The sequence below is a fragment of the Rhinolophus ferrumequinum genome, chromosome X (assembly GCF_004115265.2).
Source record: "Rhinolophus ferrumequinum isolate MPI-CBG mRhiFer1 chromosome X, mRhiFer1_v1.p, whole genome shotgun sequence".
NCBI lineage: Eukaryota > Metazoa > Chordata > Mammalia > Chiroptera > Rhinolophidae > Rhinolophus > Rhinolophus ferrumequinum.
This window is the reverse complement of record NC_046284.1, coordinates 38,355,436-38,369,920: the sequence shown is the minus strand read 5'-3', so window position 1 is coordinate 38,369,920 and position 14,485 is coordinate 38,355,436. Positions and strand designations below refer to the sequence as shown.

At 45.4% G+C, this 14,485-nt stretch overlaps 1 protein-coding gene across 1 annotated transcript in view; it reads left to right on the top strand.

Moving 5' to 3' along the window:
• The first annotated feature begins 426 nt into the window (after window positions 1–426).
• Window positions 427–14,485, top strand: part of DOCK11 (dedicator of cytokinesis 11) — a 212,920-nt gene continuing 198,861 nt past the window's right edge. Inside the window, 1 exon segment of the mRNA XM_033112064.1 lies at window positions 427–636. Coding sequence (XP_032967955.1) covers window positions 535–636 — 102 coding nt within the window. The 5' untranslated portion in view covers window positions 427–534.

Sequence of the window (14,485 nt, the reverse complement as noted above, 5' to 3'; positions counted from 1 at the left end):
TCTCCAGCCCTCCTGAGGGCACCACAGACTCTGGCGGCAAAGGAGTACTGGGGTGGAACGCACTCCACACTTGGAGACTTTTCTTTATCCCGCCCCTCTCCCCGACGAGAAAAATGCTGCAGCCAGATCTCCCCTCCCGGATGCGGCTGCACCAGCAACATCAGCTGCGGGCGGAGCCGGAGCGGTTGCCACTTCCCCCCTCTTCCCTCGTGACCTCGCCCTCCCCCCCACTTCTCCCTCCAGGTCCACACACCCTTCCTCCCAGACACGCCCTCCTCCTTGGGCTGGTATCGCGCAAGGCTCGGGCTCTGTAGTGGAGGGAGCGGCCGCCGCCACCGAGGTGGGGCAGGACAGCAAGCGAGCGCAGGAGGGAAGGAGGGGACGAGGGAGGAGCCGCGGGAGGGAGGGAGGGGCGGCGGGCGCTGCGCAGCTTTGTGGCTGGCGGGCCGGAGGGTAAACAGAGGGAGCAGCAGCGGGCGCTGCCGGCTCCGCCCGGGACACTGAGCACGCCCGCCGAGACCTGCGCCCGCGGCCATGGCCGAAGTGCGCAAGTTCACCAAGCGGCTCAGCAAGCCTGGCACGGCGGCTGAGCTCCGGCAGAGCGTGTCCGAGGCCGTGCGGGGCTCCGTGGTGCTGGTGAGTGGCCGGGGCACGGGACATCTCGGGGGACGTGTTCGGGGCGAGAGCTACGGGGTGGCTTCCCGCGCAAGGGGGCCGGGACAGGGACGGCGCTCGAGGCGGCTGCCGGTGCGCCCAGTGCTCTCGGGTTCAGTAAGTTTGCTCGCTGACCGCCGCGGGCCGGGGTCGGAGTGCCAGCTGACTGCGCTGCGGCTGCCGGGCGCGGTGGGGCGTGTGCTCGGCTGGACGACGGCGGGCCCTTGGGGACTCGGACCCAGCACGAGCCAGGGGTGTGAACTGGGGAGCGGACTCCGAGGTGCCCGAGACCCAGCACAAAGCCAGGGGACCAGGCACAACGAGATCCCTATTCCCTCCTGCCGGCACCTGAGGCAGCCTGGGCGGAAGGATGAGATGAGCGTTTTGCACATACACACTCATGCGTGCACACAAAAAAGAACCCCACCCAAAAACCCCGGGCGCCCAAGCTCTGGCGGGCGGTGAGAACAGAGGAAGCAGAGCGACTTCCTCCTGCTACTGGGGAGAGGGTGGTGATGGGTGTTGAAGGGGTGCTGCTGCTGCTGCTGCTGCTGCCGCCGCCGCCGCCGCGGAGGAAAGGGATTGGAAACAACGAGGTTCCGGGGAGAGTGGGCACGGGGTTGGCCGCGGCAGGGCGAGGGTGTCCCCTGGGACCCGGGAGCTCTCCAGAGCAAGGAATGGGGAGCCCTGTAGGTTTTTCGGGGAAGATGGGGTGTGCCAGTCCAGGGATGGAGGACCTGTGGTTAGTGCACCACCGTTCGGAGCTAGGGAATGAGCATTTGAAAGCGGGCTGACCCCTTGGGATCCCTCACATCACACCCTTAGCCTCATCCGAATTGTCTGACAGCGGACCGGTGCTAACTGGCGCTTGCCCCTTCTGTTTTCAAGACACTCATTGCCAATTTCCTGGCAATAGACTGGTTGGTGAGTGTTTGTTGTTACTTTGGTTTTTTGTTTGTTCGTTTTTTGTCTCTCCACTCCCTTTACCTTACCTTGTCGCCTGCTGTGTTTAAATTTCACCACTTAAGAGCGGGCAATCTTTTTGTTAAAACAACTTATCATCAGAAGGGAATTTTACAGCTTTTCCTTGTAATTTTTCTGTTGATCTTGTAGAATCTATGATAAAAGCAACATTAAAGGGAGGCCAGGGGCCTGATCCCAACAGTGGAGAAAGTTGACATTAGTGTGAGTTCTGGAGAAGGATCGAAGGTAAAATATGTACCTTTGGGATAAAGATCTGATCCCTGATAGCTACAACTGTGCTAAGCCAAGTGACAAAAAAAAATATCTCTCTATGTTGGCCAGACCCTTGGAAGTTTAATTCTGCTCTTCAGCAGAGCAAAACCCAGACCTTCAGTGTTCTTTTAGTGGAGTTGGTTTATTGTGTGTCTCTCCAATTTTAGAATGAAGTCCTGTTAGGTCAGATTGGAACATCCATTGTCATCACAGCCAGTTATGACAGGAAGGCAAGCTGTGTGTAGGGTATTTATACCAGGGCTCTCTCTTGGGTGTTTGTTAGCAAGTGATTCCATCTGCCTTGCCCAAGAAACACTTTCCTAAATTCAGGAAGGAAGAAAGAAAACCTTGCTTCAGCAGGGGTGGCTGGCTTACCACATCATGTGTAGGGAACCTATAAAGTGGATAGATGGTTTCAAGAGAATAAATGGGACTCAGCAAACCTCCACTGGGATTTCACCAGCGTTTGACCCGCCACCCTCAGCAGCAAAAAGTTAACATTAGCATTCTTGCCCAGGTCTTTAGGTTTTAAAAAGAATTTTGTGTAGCACAGGTGCATCTGCCCCTTCCTAACCATTGAGTCTGGCAAAGCTGGAAAAACTGTTAGTGGGAGGAGAGTCTTCTGGGAGATGCTACCAGCCTAGCTTACTTGGGACCAAGGTCACAGATTTTTACTAGGCAAGGCACAGGCATGATACTTATTGCTACTCTGGTATGTGATCCACACTGAAATTTTAGGGGTGGAGGAGAACTGATTCTAGGAATCTCAAATCAACCAGTATCTATTGAGCCCCTACTGCATGCAAGACACAATGCTAGACAGCCTGTAATTGTAAGTGAATGCGGATGACTTTTCCTCCATTTGTTTTCATTAGTTGCAACCTGGGTTGGGTCTGTGTGTGTCTGTCAACAAAACACCCAGATTATATACACAAGTCAATTTTAGATTGTTTTTAGCACCTTGGTGAATGCTATTTTTAAGCAGTTTAGTCAATTAAGAAATAAGGAAACAGCCTTAAATGGAGTAGATTCTCCTCTTAAATCACTCTTAGTCCCTGCTTTTCTGACACAAATTGCTGTTAACTAATAGCAAAGCCATGGGTTGCTGGAGAGCCAGTGGACCACATTGCAGCTGCCTCTGTAACTCCTGATTCTTTTCGGATTTAAGCCCTAAACTATTTCTAAGGGACATCTGAAGTAGGATTTACACTTGCTGCTGTAAACCTGTGACACTCGCACTAGGGCTTCAAAATGGACTCATAACCACAGCAGTTCAAGCTTTCCTCTGCTATACGAGTATCTCTCACTAGAACTTGGAAAACCCACCAAGCTGGGCAAATATTCAATATTTCCTTTTTAGGTGTTTTTTAAATATATATATATATATATATACACACACACACACACACACACACACATATATATATATATATATATATATATATATAATTATACCTTTGTTAGCATGTTGCTAATGTGGGGGCTAAAAAAAATAAATTTTTTCTCCTACCTTCTAAGTTCTTTTGGCTGTTCATCAAATTAACAGAGACAGATTAACAAGAGATAATCACATTTTAGTACATGCTCATAGGGAATTCACATACCCATGAAAATTCCAAAGACAGTGAGGCAACATTAGGTATATATGACATTTTGGGCAAAGGATAAAAGGGTGGGGAGGGGTATTAGATTTCAGGAGTGAGAGTGAGCGATTTACAGGTACTTGAGGAAGAGCAGAACATACATGGCAGGAAAACTATTGCTAAAAGGCGTCTGCCTGGAACCCTGATATTTGCCATACTTAATTCAAATCAGCCTAAGGTGAACATTCTAATATTTCCTTCCAGAAGCAGATTTTTCTGTCTGAATCTCTTGGGCAGGAAAGGGGGGAGGGTCAAAGTTTCTTTCTGAGTCTTGTTTCTTAAAATCAATATCCCGAAAAGGCAGCTTCAGGGTGGCAAAACTTTGATTCCCTTCACTAACATTATTTCGTTTTGCTTGCTGTTTGAAAAATTCAGAAGGTATGAGCTATATACTGGGGGGTACCAAAAAAATGTATAACATTTTAAGACATGTTAATATTTTGGTCAACGTTGCTCAAGCAGTAGTTCACCATAATCTGAAGTGTCTGCCACTTTGAGCACTTCTTGTAATTACAGAAGTCAAAAGTGACTTGTAGTCATCTTTTGTTATCGGTATATATTAATGCAGTTTTTTCCTTTCTTAAAATGTGTATACATTTTTTTGATATCCTCTGTGTAGCATAGAGTTGTGTACTCAGACCTTCATTCAGTTGTTAGTACTTCCACAAATCTATTAACTGTATAATGAAGCAGATACAGACTGTTTTCGTTGCTTCATTTTCCTGGAAGTTTGGCATTTTTATGAAGGTCAGTTTTAACCCAGGGAAAGGGATAATTACTAGAGAATTAATCGTTGGCAGAGATTGCTCAAGAGAGGCTGCTTGGGGAGGAATATTATAACCTGAGTATATGTGATTAACTGAGAAGTGTTGACATACATACATGTTTTAAATGCAGAGTTTTAATGCTGTTTTTATTGTAATTCAGGATATATCGTGTTTTTCCCAAAAATAAGACCTAGCCAGACAATCCGCTCTAATGCGTCTTTTGGAGCAAAAATTAATATAAGACCCAGTCTTATTTTACTATAAGACCGGGTCTTTATAATAAATATAATATAATATAATATAATATAATATAATGTAATGTAATGTAATGTAATGTAATGTAATACCTGGTCTTAAATAATATAACATAACATAATATAATATAATACTGGGTCTTATATTAATTTTTGATATTAATTCTGGCTAGGTCTTATTTTCGGGGAAACATGGTAGGTATTTGTGTCTCAGGGAGAACAAAGGCATTTGATGAACCTGTTGTATTCTGGCTCTCCTTAAGAGGAGTCACTGTGCCTGGGCAAGTCACCTAGGAGGTGTTTAAATACTGTTTGCTTGCTGCTGCTGAATTTACCCTCAACTCCGTGTGCTCCAAACGATCAGGAAAGAGTTGCTAGATACTACAGGTTGTAGCCCTTTGAGGCAGGGCAATGAGTGCAGTGGCCCCTGACTGGCAGCAGCCAGATTGCATCTAACTCCAAGTAGAGGAAAAACTCCCCCAAAGCTGAAAGGGCTGCAAAGCTTCTGCAACTGTTGACTCCTCCCACCCAGCACACACAACTACCTTTGCATAGAATGTTTGTTAGGTTGGAATTTAGGAAAGGCTTGAAAATGAATCAACTCCCCTGATCCCTCTACCCTGGGGAATTTGTGGAAAGTACTTAATATAGAACAAAACAACTGACACAGCGGAATAAAGCCAGTTTCAGTTGGCCAAGCGTTTCCAGTTCAGAGACTTAGCTTGGATCTGAATGAACTGAGTCAGGCGAGTTGCCCGGAGTTTTGGTGCCTAACCATGGAATAGTCTCACTATTCTTGTCGGCTTTTCCAGGTTGGGAGGGCCTGCAGCAAGCCACTCCTGGAGGATCTGTCCAGAAGCTCAGTGGAGAGTGCTGTGAAACCACAGGCCTCACTGGACCCTTTTTGAAGCACCAAATAGAATTTTTTTCATGTTATATTCTCTGAATTGTTTCTTTTCCTAGTCTAAATATCAGTAAGCCTTCTTTTGGAAACATTTATTGCTCTGTTATATAATAAACACGTTTATTGTAGAAGAGTTAGAAAAACAGAAAAGAATAGTCACCTATCACTCAGGGAACTTTTAATATTCTAATGTATATATATTAAAACTGTCTCGTGTGTGTGTGTTTATATATGACAATATGGATTGAATAAATATATGAACTTAATTTTTTTACTTACCAATATCTTATGAACATTTCTTCACATCAATAAATATAAATCTACACAATCATGTTTAACGACTGCCAAAATTCCACTATGGGTGTACCATAGGTAATCATTTTTTATTTGATATTTTGGTCATTTTTAATTTTGTAGTGTTATAAACATGAGCTGTCCAATACAGTAGCTACTAGCCACCTGTGGCTGTTTACATTTAAGTTTGAGTTAATTAAAAAATTAAAAAAATCAACTCCTAAATTAACTAGCCACAGTTCAAGTGCTTGATAGCCTCATGTGGCTGCTGGCTACCACATGGGACACCACGGACAGAACATTTCCATCATTGCAGAAAGTTCTTTTGGATAGTGCGGCTATAAACATTAAGTGAATGAAGATCTCTAGGGAGGCATTTTCAAACTTGCTAGATTGTCCCTTTCAGATAAGTTTCTGGCATTGGAATTGCTTGCTTAGACATTACATACATTTTTAGTGTTAAAAATTCTTCTTAAGCATACTGTTAAATTGCTCTGCAGAAAGTTGTTGCCATTTACTCTTTCACCAGCAGAATATACGAGTGTTAGTTTTTCTTCTCCCATGCTAACACTGGATAGTAATATTTTTTTTTAATCTGTGCAATCTGATACAAGATAAATAGTGCATCGTGGTTCTAATTTGCATTTCTTTGAGAACTCTTGAGGTTGAAAACATACAGTTTTTTTTTTGTATGTTGATTAGCCATTCTTATTTCTTCTTTTGAGGATTTGAGTGAACCTTCTTATGGACTTGCCTTGTTTGTAATTCTTGCAATAACGGTCTCCACCCCTAAGATACTGTTTCGATAAGTCTGGGGTGGGGCCAGGCATCTGTATTTTTAAAAAATACCCAAGGTGATTCTGATGTGCACAGAAATGCTGATTAGACCCCTTGCCCACTCGAGACAGGAATGTCCCCTACACATATTCCCTGCTTTTTAGAGGGCTATGCTAGAAAGGCATCTTGAGCTGAAATTTATTCTTAAGTTCCACAAATGGCTAGCCTACCTCTGCTGTTTGCAGCCACACCATATGTGTGCTTCCTCTTTCACATGACAACCCTTCAAATATTTGGAGACTGCCACCATGTATGTCATTTTTAAATTCACCCTTCACAAAGCCAAAGAGCCTTCATTTCTTTCCTTTATTCCTAATGTGACTTGGTTCCAAGATTCTTCACCATTCTGGTCACCCTGTTTGGGCTCTTTTCCAAGGTCTCAATGTCCTATTTAAAAGGGGGGAGTCCGAGCACAGGCTCAAGAGTCAGACCTGGGCTTGAATCTGATCCCTGTCACATGGTTGCATTGTGAACTGAGGCAAGTAACCAGATCTCATTTTCCTCATCTCTGCAATGGGGATAAATAGTTGTACCTACCTCTGGAGTTCTTGTAAGGATTAAAGAAGGTAATGATGAAAAGTGTCTGATGTATAAGTGAAGCATAAAGGTTAAAAAAAGCAATCTGCTGGGGAGGGGAAGTGTTCTGGAAGGGAGTATCAGAATACAGTGGGGGAGGGGACAGTATTTCTTACTCATTTTGTATATGAGCCGAGAAGTCAGGAGCTGTGTATTCATCTCTATTCCGAGTGCCTCACCCAGTACCTGGGATGCACGAGGTACTCAGTGGGAAGTGCACTGGCAACAATATATAGCATGGATGGGATGTTGGGTGCCTGGAAGCCAGGTACATAACTAGTTAAAATATATAGTTCCAGACAGAGAGAGAATAAAGGCTTTAACTGAGGCAGTGAGAATGGTGATAAGGGGTAAGATGTAAGAGATGTTTCAGTGATCAAAGCAGCAGGATTTGGTGACTCTCGAAGAGGGAGGAGAAGGGGGAAGGAAGAAGTAGGAGGAAGAGAAGAAGAGAGGAGGTGGGGTCAAGATGACAGGTTCCTCAGCTTGGGTGAACTGGAGGAAGAGCATGTTTGGTGCTAGAGAAAGGGAAAAGAAAATGAGCATCCTCAACTTGTGAGGGTTGTCAGTGCAAAACCAGGTTTCAGTTAGGCAAGGCAGTGGAGAGAACATTTCAGGGGTAGGCTGAGCATGTAGCGTTGCATTTTGGCAAAAGACTAAGGTTCTTGAGGGCAGAGAAGAAAGTGTTCCAAGTGGGATCAGGAAGGGGAGGAATAGCCAGGGCTGAGTCGACAGAGGTGAAAATTGTAGGTGAAATTAGCTGATTGAAGAGGTTTGTACCTTTGCGGGTGATTAGGGAAGTGGGAGGCAGGGCATGGAGTAATGGTGTGGACGCCAGCCCCAAACTTCCACTTAGAGTGCTGATGGTAAGTTAGGTCACCCCTGGGCAGCTCCCCTGCCAGGGTTTGAGCAGTGGAGATGAGTAGAGCCCCACACTCCCCCGCTGTGCCGAAAGAAGCTGAATAGGATGTTTATGCGTTTGGACTCACAAGCCAGGAAATGAAATTAGATGTGTGCAAAGAACAAACAGAAGATAGAAGCACAGCAGGAGGCTGGTGCTTCTGCTTTCTAGGCTTAGTAAGTTACATCTCTGTCCCCAACATCAAGCTCTTTTGTGATCCTTAATGTTTTTCAAGAGTTAGGTCCTTTCTGGGTTCAACAATGTTCAGTAGGCCTTTGCTAACGAACAGTGTTAATCTGTGGCATTTTCCCCACATTTATCTGACTACAGTGCCCCCCCCTTTTTTTAATGGGAAACTAAATGGTAGGTATAACACTGAGAAATTCATATATAGTGTACACGTGTGTCACCTTGGCATTCCTTTACTTGACCTCTGTGGACTACAAAGTGCTTATTACCATCCCAAATCCCCAGATCTCCACTTCAGGACCCCTTCTCCACCGTGCTTGTTGGAATTCAAAGGAGTCATTTATTTACCTACCTGGTTTTGCTTTCTTCTGAGATACAGAATTGTCAGTAAGGCATGTTGAAAAAGTATTTATTTGTTTGTTTGTTTGTTTATTTTAAACACAGAAGGGAAGGCCAGAAACCACAGGAGGGAAAAGTAGCTAGAGCTGTTTCCCCTTTTCTGTGAATCCTAACCGTGATTTTATGATACATATCTCTTTGGGATTTAGATCTTGGTTTCCTTTAGCTTTTGTCAGGAGTGCATAAGGATTCATGGCTAACATTGGCCTGCTGCATCTATCAACTTAGAGCTAGATGCCTTGTTGATTCTTGCAGGGCCCCACCCTGGAGACTCCCAGAGCTGTCTCATTTGGAAAGGGACAGTCTCATTTGGCTGGAATTTGCTTGGAAGCTCCTGCTTGTTAGAGCAGAGTGCTTAGGAGTGGGCTCTGGAAGCATACTGCCCAGGTTCAAAGTTCAGCTTAGCTACTTACTAGCTGAGTGAACTTGGGTCAGTTATTTATCCTACCTGTGCCTTGATAAACCGTCTTGTGGGCTTGTTGAAAAAGGCTTAAAGGAATTTTTGCACGCGAAGCACTTAGAGCAACTGTTGGCACATGGGAAGCACTCGGTGACTATTAGCTCTCATTATTATTCCCAGGCTTTATGGTGGGCAGGAGATGTCTTTTGTGTACCTTACAAGTCAACAAATGAAAGGAAACTTGGAGAAGGGAAGCAGATACCCTTGCTTTTTAATTTTATTTCCTTGTTCCAAATCCTGCGCCAAAGGGTTAGCTACATAGCTAAGCCAAGAGTCATACTCTTCCTGGAAAAAGAAGCTGGCAGACCCCTCTTCATTAGGTTCTTGGTAGTATCCATTTTCAGTCGGACTTGGTCATATTGAAGAGCCCAGGGGATGTGAGCTAGGGCTCTGGGTATTTGGCAATTCTCGTCTTCAGATTAATCTGAGGAATACTCAAGTGGGAAGTCTAATCCTCTAGTGGGGAGGAACACCTAGTCCTATGCCTGCGAAGAAGGTCTTCCGGTCTGGGGAACTTGCATGTGTGGCTCCTGGCAGAACCAGTCACCTTTTTGACAGTCTATTCAGTGTGGTTTATGCAAAAGGGTGGATAAAGGAGAATTGGGTTCTGTGTGGAAAAATAGAATTGTTATGCGGGATCTCTGGTCCCACTCCCCACACAAGAACACAGGATATGATGCGGCCGGAAAGGAACACCCACGGAGCCCTAGATAGGGGAGTCACACCACTATAGTCTCGCTGGCAGCTGGGTTGGAGACACAGGAAGCAGGAGATACATGATGCGCTATCCGCCACCCTCTTCTCTGCCAACCAGCAGCCCCACTTGCTAGCTGCAATCCGCCGTCCCCTTCTCTGCCAACCAACTAATCCCCTAGCGTAGCCACGGCAGTTATATTAGTGGCTAATGGCTAACCCATAACAGCTGATGGCCACCCAGCCACAGCAGATGGCCATCTGATTACCGCTGATGGCCATCTAATAACCGAGCCAGCACCTTTCCAGGTGAGGCCGAGAGCCTGGAAACTGCTCTCTGGGACTCTGTCCCCACACTCCACCCCTCCAGGGTCTTGCCTCACAATCTATACAACAAGTGTCTTCCACAAGAGGCCCTATGCGAGGAACCTAGAAGTGGATGAAATATCCTGGGTACAGCCAGGCTTTCTGGGCACAGCCAGGGTTTCTCAGGGTAACGTGCTGGAACAATAGTGGCTCACAGCCAAGGAGCTCACACACTCTCGACAGTGGCCGGGCAAGACACAGGTAGCAAACATCTGCCTGTACCCCAACAAGGGGTCTTCCTGCACCACAGTCTCGCTCGCGGCGGGGCGAGACACAGGAAGCAAACATCCGCCAGTTCCACTACATGGTGGTACGTTCCCAAGCAAAGAGTCAAGCGGTCCATCAAATCAGGGATGGAAGGCAATTCCCCGTAGTCCACAGTCATTTGCCAGGGCTGTGCACCAGCCCCACAACGTGTACCCTCTCCGCAGGGCGAGGACTCCAAGTCCTCCCCCACCTGGGGGTGAGGGACAACCTGGACCTCATCTGCATCCTCCACTGAGGACTCAGCAAGCATTTCCTCCTGGGACTACAAATCCCTCACCTGGGCCTCCTCAGCAACCACTTCCCAGCCCACATGGCTGCAACAACCTTTGCTTTCTCCCGCCTATGCTGGTTGGAGAACCGTCCACGTCCTCCCACTCCTCCACTCCAACTTCGCGTTTCCTGTTCCCTGTGCTGGTTGAGACCCTGCTTGTTGCGCCATGTGTCATGCAGGGACTCTGGTCCCGCTTCCCGCACAAGAACGCAGGACATGGTGAGGCCAAAAAGGAACAGCCACGGAGCCATAGATAGGGGAGTCCTACCACTGTTCTTGCTGGCGGCTGGGTTGGTTGGCAGAGAAGCGGACGGCAGATTGCGGATCATGTGGATCCTGTTTCCTGTGTCTCCAACCCAGCCTCCAGTGAGACTATAGTGGTACGACTCCCCTATCTGTAGCTTCATGGGTGTTCCTTTTTGGCCTCACCATATCCTGCGTTCTTGTGTGGGGAGCAGGAGCTAAGTCCCTTCATGACAAGAACTTCAGCACTCTTTCCTTTCCTTCTCAAAACTTTATTGACATCCCTTCCACTCATTAATCCTCACTTTAAAAAATCAAGTGACTATTGAAATTAAAATGCCTTTTTAAAGTTCTATTTTGGAAACATGTATTTTAGTGGAAAAATTTTAAAGCCTAAAGGTGTCCTAAGAAATTAATGTACTTTTTATATTTGCCTATTCTGGTTTGGTGGCAGCAGGACAAGTTATGTTAGGAATGGTGTGTACGGCTAAGTCGATACTGCAGAAAATATGCCAACTGTTCCAGCGGCGTGGTTTACCTGTTGTCTGTGCGGAATTCACACAATCACACCTAAATTTGCTATTAATGATTTCCTGCAATTCTTCTCCACCTTATTTTTATTGCCCATTGAGTTTATCGTTCACAGGAAGCTGTATTTTTGCCTTTCCTGACAGCTTATGTCAGATTGTATATGTTTCAAGCTTCTGAGAAATGTTTGAAGATATTCTGGTACTTTAGCTTTTCCATCATGTTGCTTTCCCTAATGACTGAAATATTCTACTGGCTGAGACTTAACTAAGAAGTCAAGTGTTCTTCCAAGCCTCTGAGACAGAACATCTTTATTTGAAGTGTTTCAGTGAAGTGTGTCAGGAAGCTGGGGAATGCCTTTGTAGGAAATGTTTTTTAGATGATGACAAGAACTTGTATTTTTATAGCCCCAGTCTTATGAACAGTTAAAAAATGCTGTTATGCCTGTGGCCTTGAATGTTCTTACAAGTCACTATTAAACACATACTGCATTGCTTGCTGTCACCTCTCTTCTATAACTGGGGAAACAGAGGCATGGTTTCAAGTGAGGCAAGCTGTAAGTTATCCATATTTTCTAAATGACAAAACAGGTAATGAACTCCAGGTGTCTCAATTCCTTTGGAGTAATTAGGTAAAGAAGCACTGGCTCCTGGGCCAGATTCCACAGTAAGTCAGGTGGAGGAAGCTCTTTTTGTGTGATTTTGGTGATGACCTCTTTTTATTGGGAAATTGTGTTTATTTCTGAACAACCTTAGGTCTTTTAGTGGGAAATTAGGAAGTGAGGGAAAAAAAAAAAGGGATGAGATTGTTATTGAGAAATGTGGGCAAGATCAGTATAGATTTTTCTTGCCAAAGTAAACCTAAGGATTTTGAGAACTGTTTGCAATTGGCCATTCTTCCTTTCTTTGTTATTTGAATAACTATATGGAAAAAAAAATTCTCCAGAATACTGACTCTGCAGAGGTACCTGGGATCATGTTCATGGAATTGTTTTTATGATTTTTTTTTTCAAGTGGGTTAATACTGTCCAAACATAACAACATACATATTTCTCTCCATGCCTTTTATATTAGTAGTTCAGTTTTCCCACTTGAGAAACTGACAGCTTTATGCCTTGCAGAACCTGTTGTCAGTGTTCATGGTGTGAGTGGAAGAGTGCTATTGGAACAACCAGTTTATTTTCATAGGTGAACAAGTTCCTAATGCTTTGGTGTATTAAATGAGAGACCTGAAAGAGGGAATACCACCTTCTAAGATACCTAATTTACCACGGAGAAATAACAAGTTCAGTAGGGCTCAGAATCAACTATTATAAAAATTGAACTAAATCGTTATTTAAAAGCTCACAGGGGCCAGTAGCATTTCTTTTGTCCTACAGAGTGTTATTTACATCATGCACTATTGCTTGTAGAGCAATGAGGCTCTCTCTGCTAACCTGCTTCCCAGGGGAGAACTGCTCCTCCACTACCAGTGACCGACAGGACTGCTTGCCGAGGAACTTGGCCTCTGTCTGCCCCTTCCAAACAAAATGGTCTGGCAGAATTCTCATCAGAAGAGAATTGTATAAGGCTCAGGTCTGTAATTGAAACTCCATTCCCTCTCCCTGCCTACCTCCTCCTCTCTTCATGTAGCTGGAGCTACTCTGATGTCCAGAGCCAGCTCAGTATCGCCCCAGGTCCACCCTGGGTCAAGAGACCAGCCTAGGTCTATGCAGGTGACATCAGAGCACTCTCACATTCAGAGCTCAGGTTCTGGGCCCCAAGTCCTAGAGGCTGCTGGTTCTGCCCTGTCTTTAAAACCCATTTCTGGTCACTGGGTTTTATCTTCTCTTTTGTCCCTTTGTGTCGCTGTCCCAGTCACCGTATCCTAGTTTTGACCCCTTACCCTGTATCTAACGCTATGCCTTGGTTTTCTGCCCAGTGGCCCAGTTCCTCTAAGAGTGAGGTCTGGACTTGTTGCTTGTCCTGAGGATGGCTGTCATACCCTCGTCTGATCTTATAACAGCTTGAGCACAGCATGAGTGGGATTGTGGACTGAAGGAGTTGAGTGTCTGCTTAGAGAACTCAGAGGAGGCAGAATGCCTGGGATGACGAGTTCAGCCAGTGGCCTAGTTGAGGGTTAGACTAGATGCACGGTCTATTAGTTTCCTGTGGCTGCTGTAACAAATTGCTACAAACTTAGTATTTCAAAACACACAGATTTGTTATCTCACAGTTCTGGAGGTGACAAGTCTCACATGGGTTTCACTGGGCCAACGCCAAGGTGTCTGCAAGGCCTCACTCCCTGCAGAAGTTCTAGGGGAGAATCTGTTTCCTGGCCTTTTCCAGCTTCTAGAGGCTGCCTTCATTCCTTGGCTCATGGCCCCTTCCTCCATGTTCAAGGCAGAAATGGCTGGTCAAGTTTTTCTCGTTTTAAAGTGTATCATGCTGGTCAAGTGTCATCGTATCATACTGACACTGCTGCTGTCATCATATCTCCTCTGTTTCTGACTCTTCTGCCTCTCTATCATGGACAAGGACCCTTATGATTACATTAGCCCCACTTGGATAATGTAGGATAATCTCACCTCAGAATACTTAACTCAGTGACGTGTGTGAAGTTGCCTTTGCCGTGTAACGTAGCATAGTCAAAGATGTGGACATCTTTGGGAAACCATTATTCTGCCTACTTGCTCAGGCATTGCTGGAGGTTGAAGAATGGTAAAATCCTAGTCAGATGGGTTCCCAACATGGATGCTGACCTGGTGGAGGAGAGACAGGGATCTGGTAGACTGACAAACTGTTAGCCAGGTGCAGAAGTCTTCACAGAATTATGAGTAAGCACAATCCCTTTTGAGAATTTTGGCTGAAAGAAAGCAATACAGGTTTGTAGTCTGCAATTTCAATTTGGATGTTTTCTTAAATTCTTCATAACTAATTTTTTTCCCCACACAAAACTCCTTTGGCCTAGAGTTCTTGTAAGTGGGCACTGCTTTCAGACTTGAGGTGTTTCAGGATACAAGCT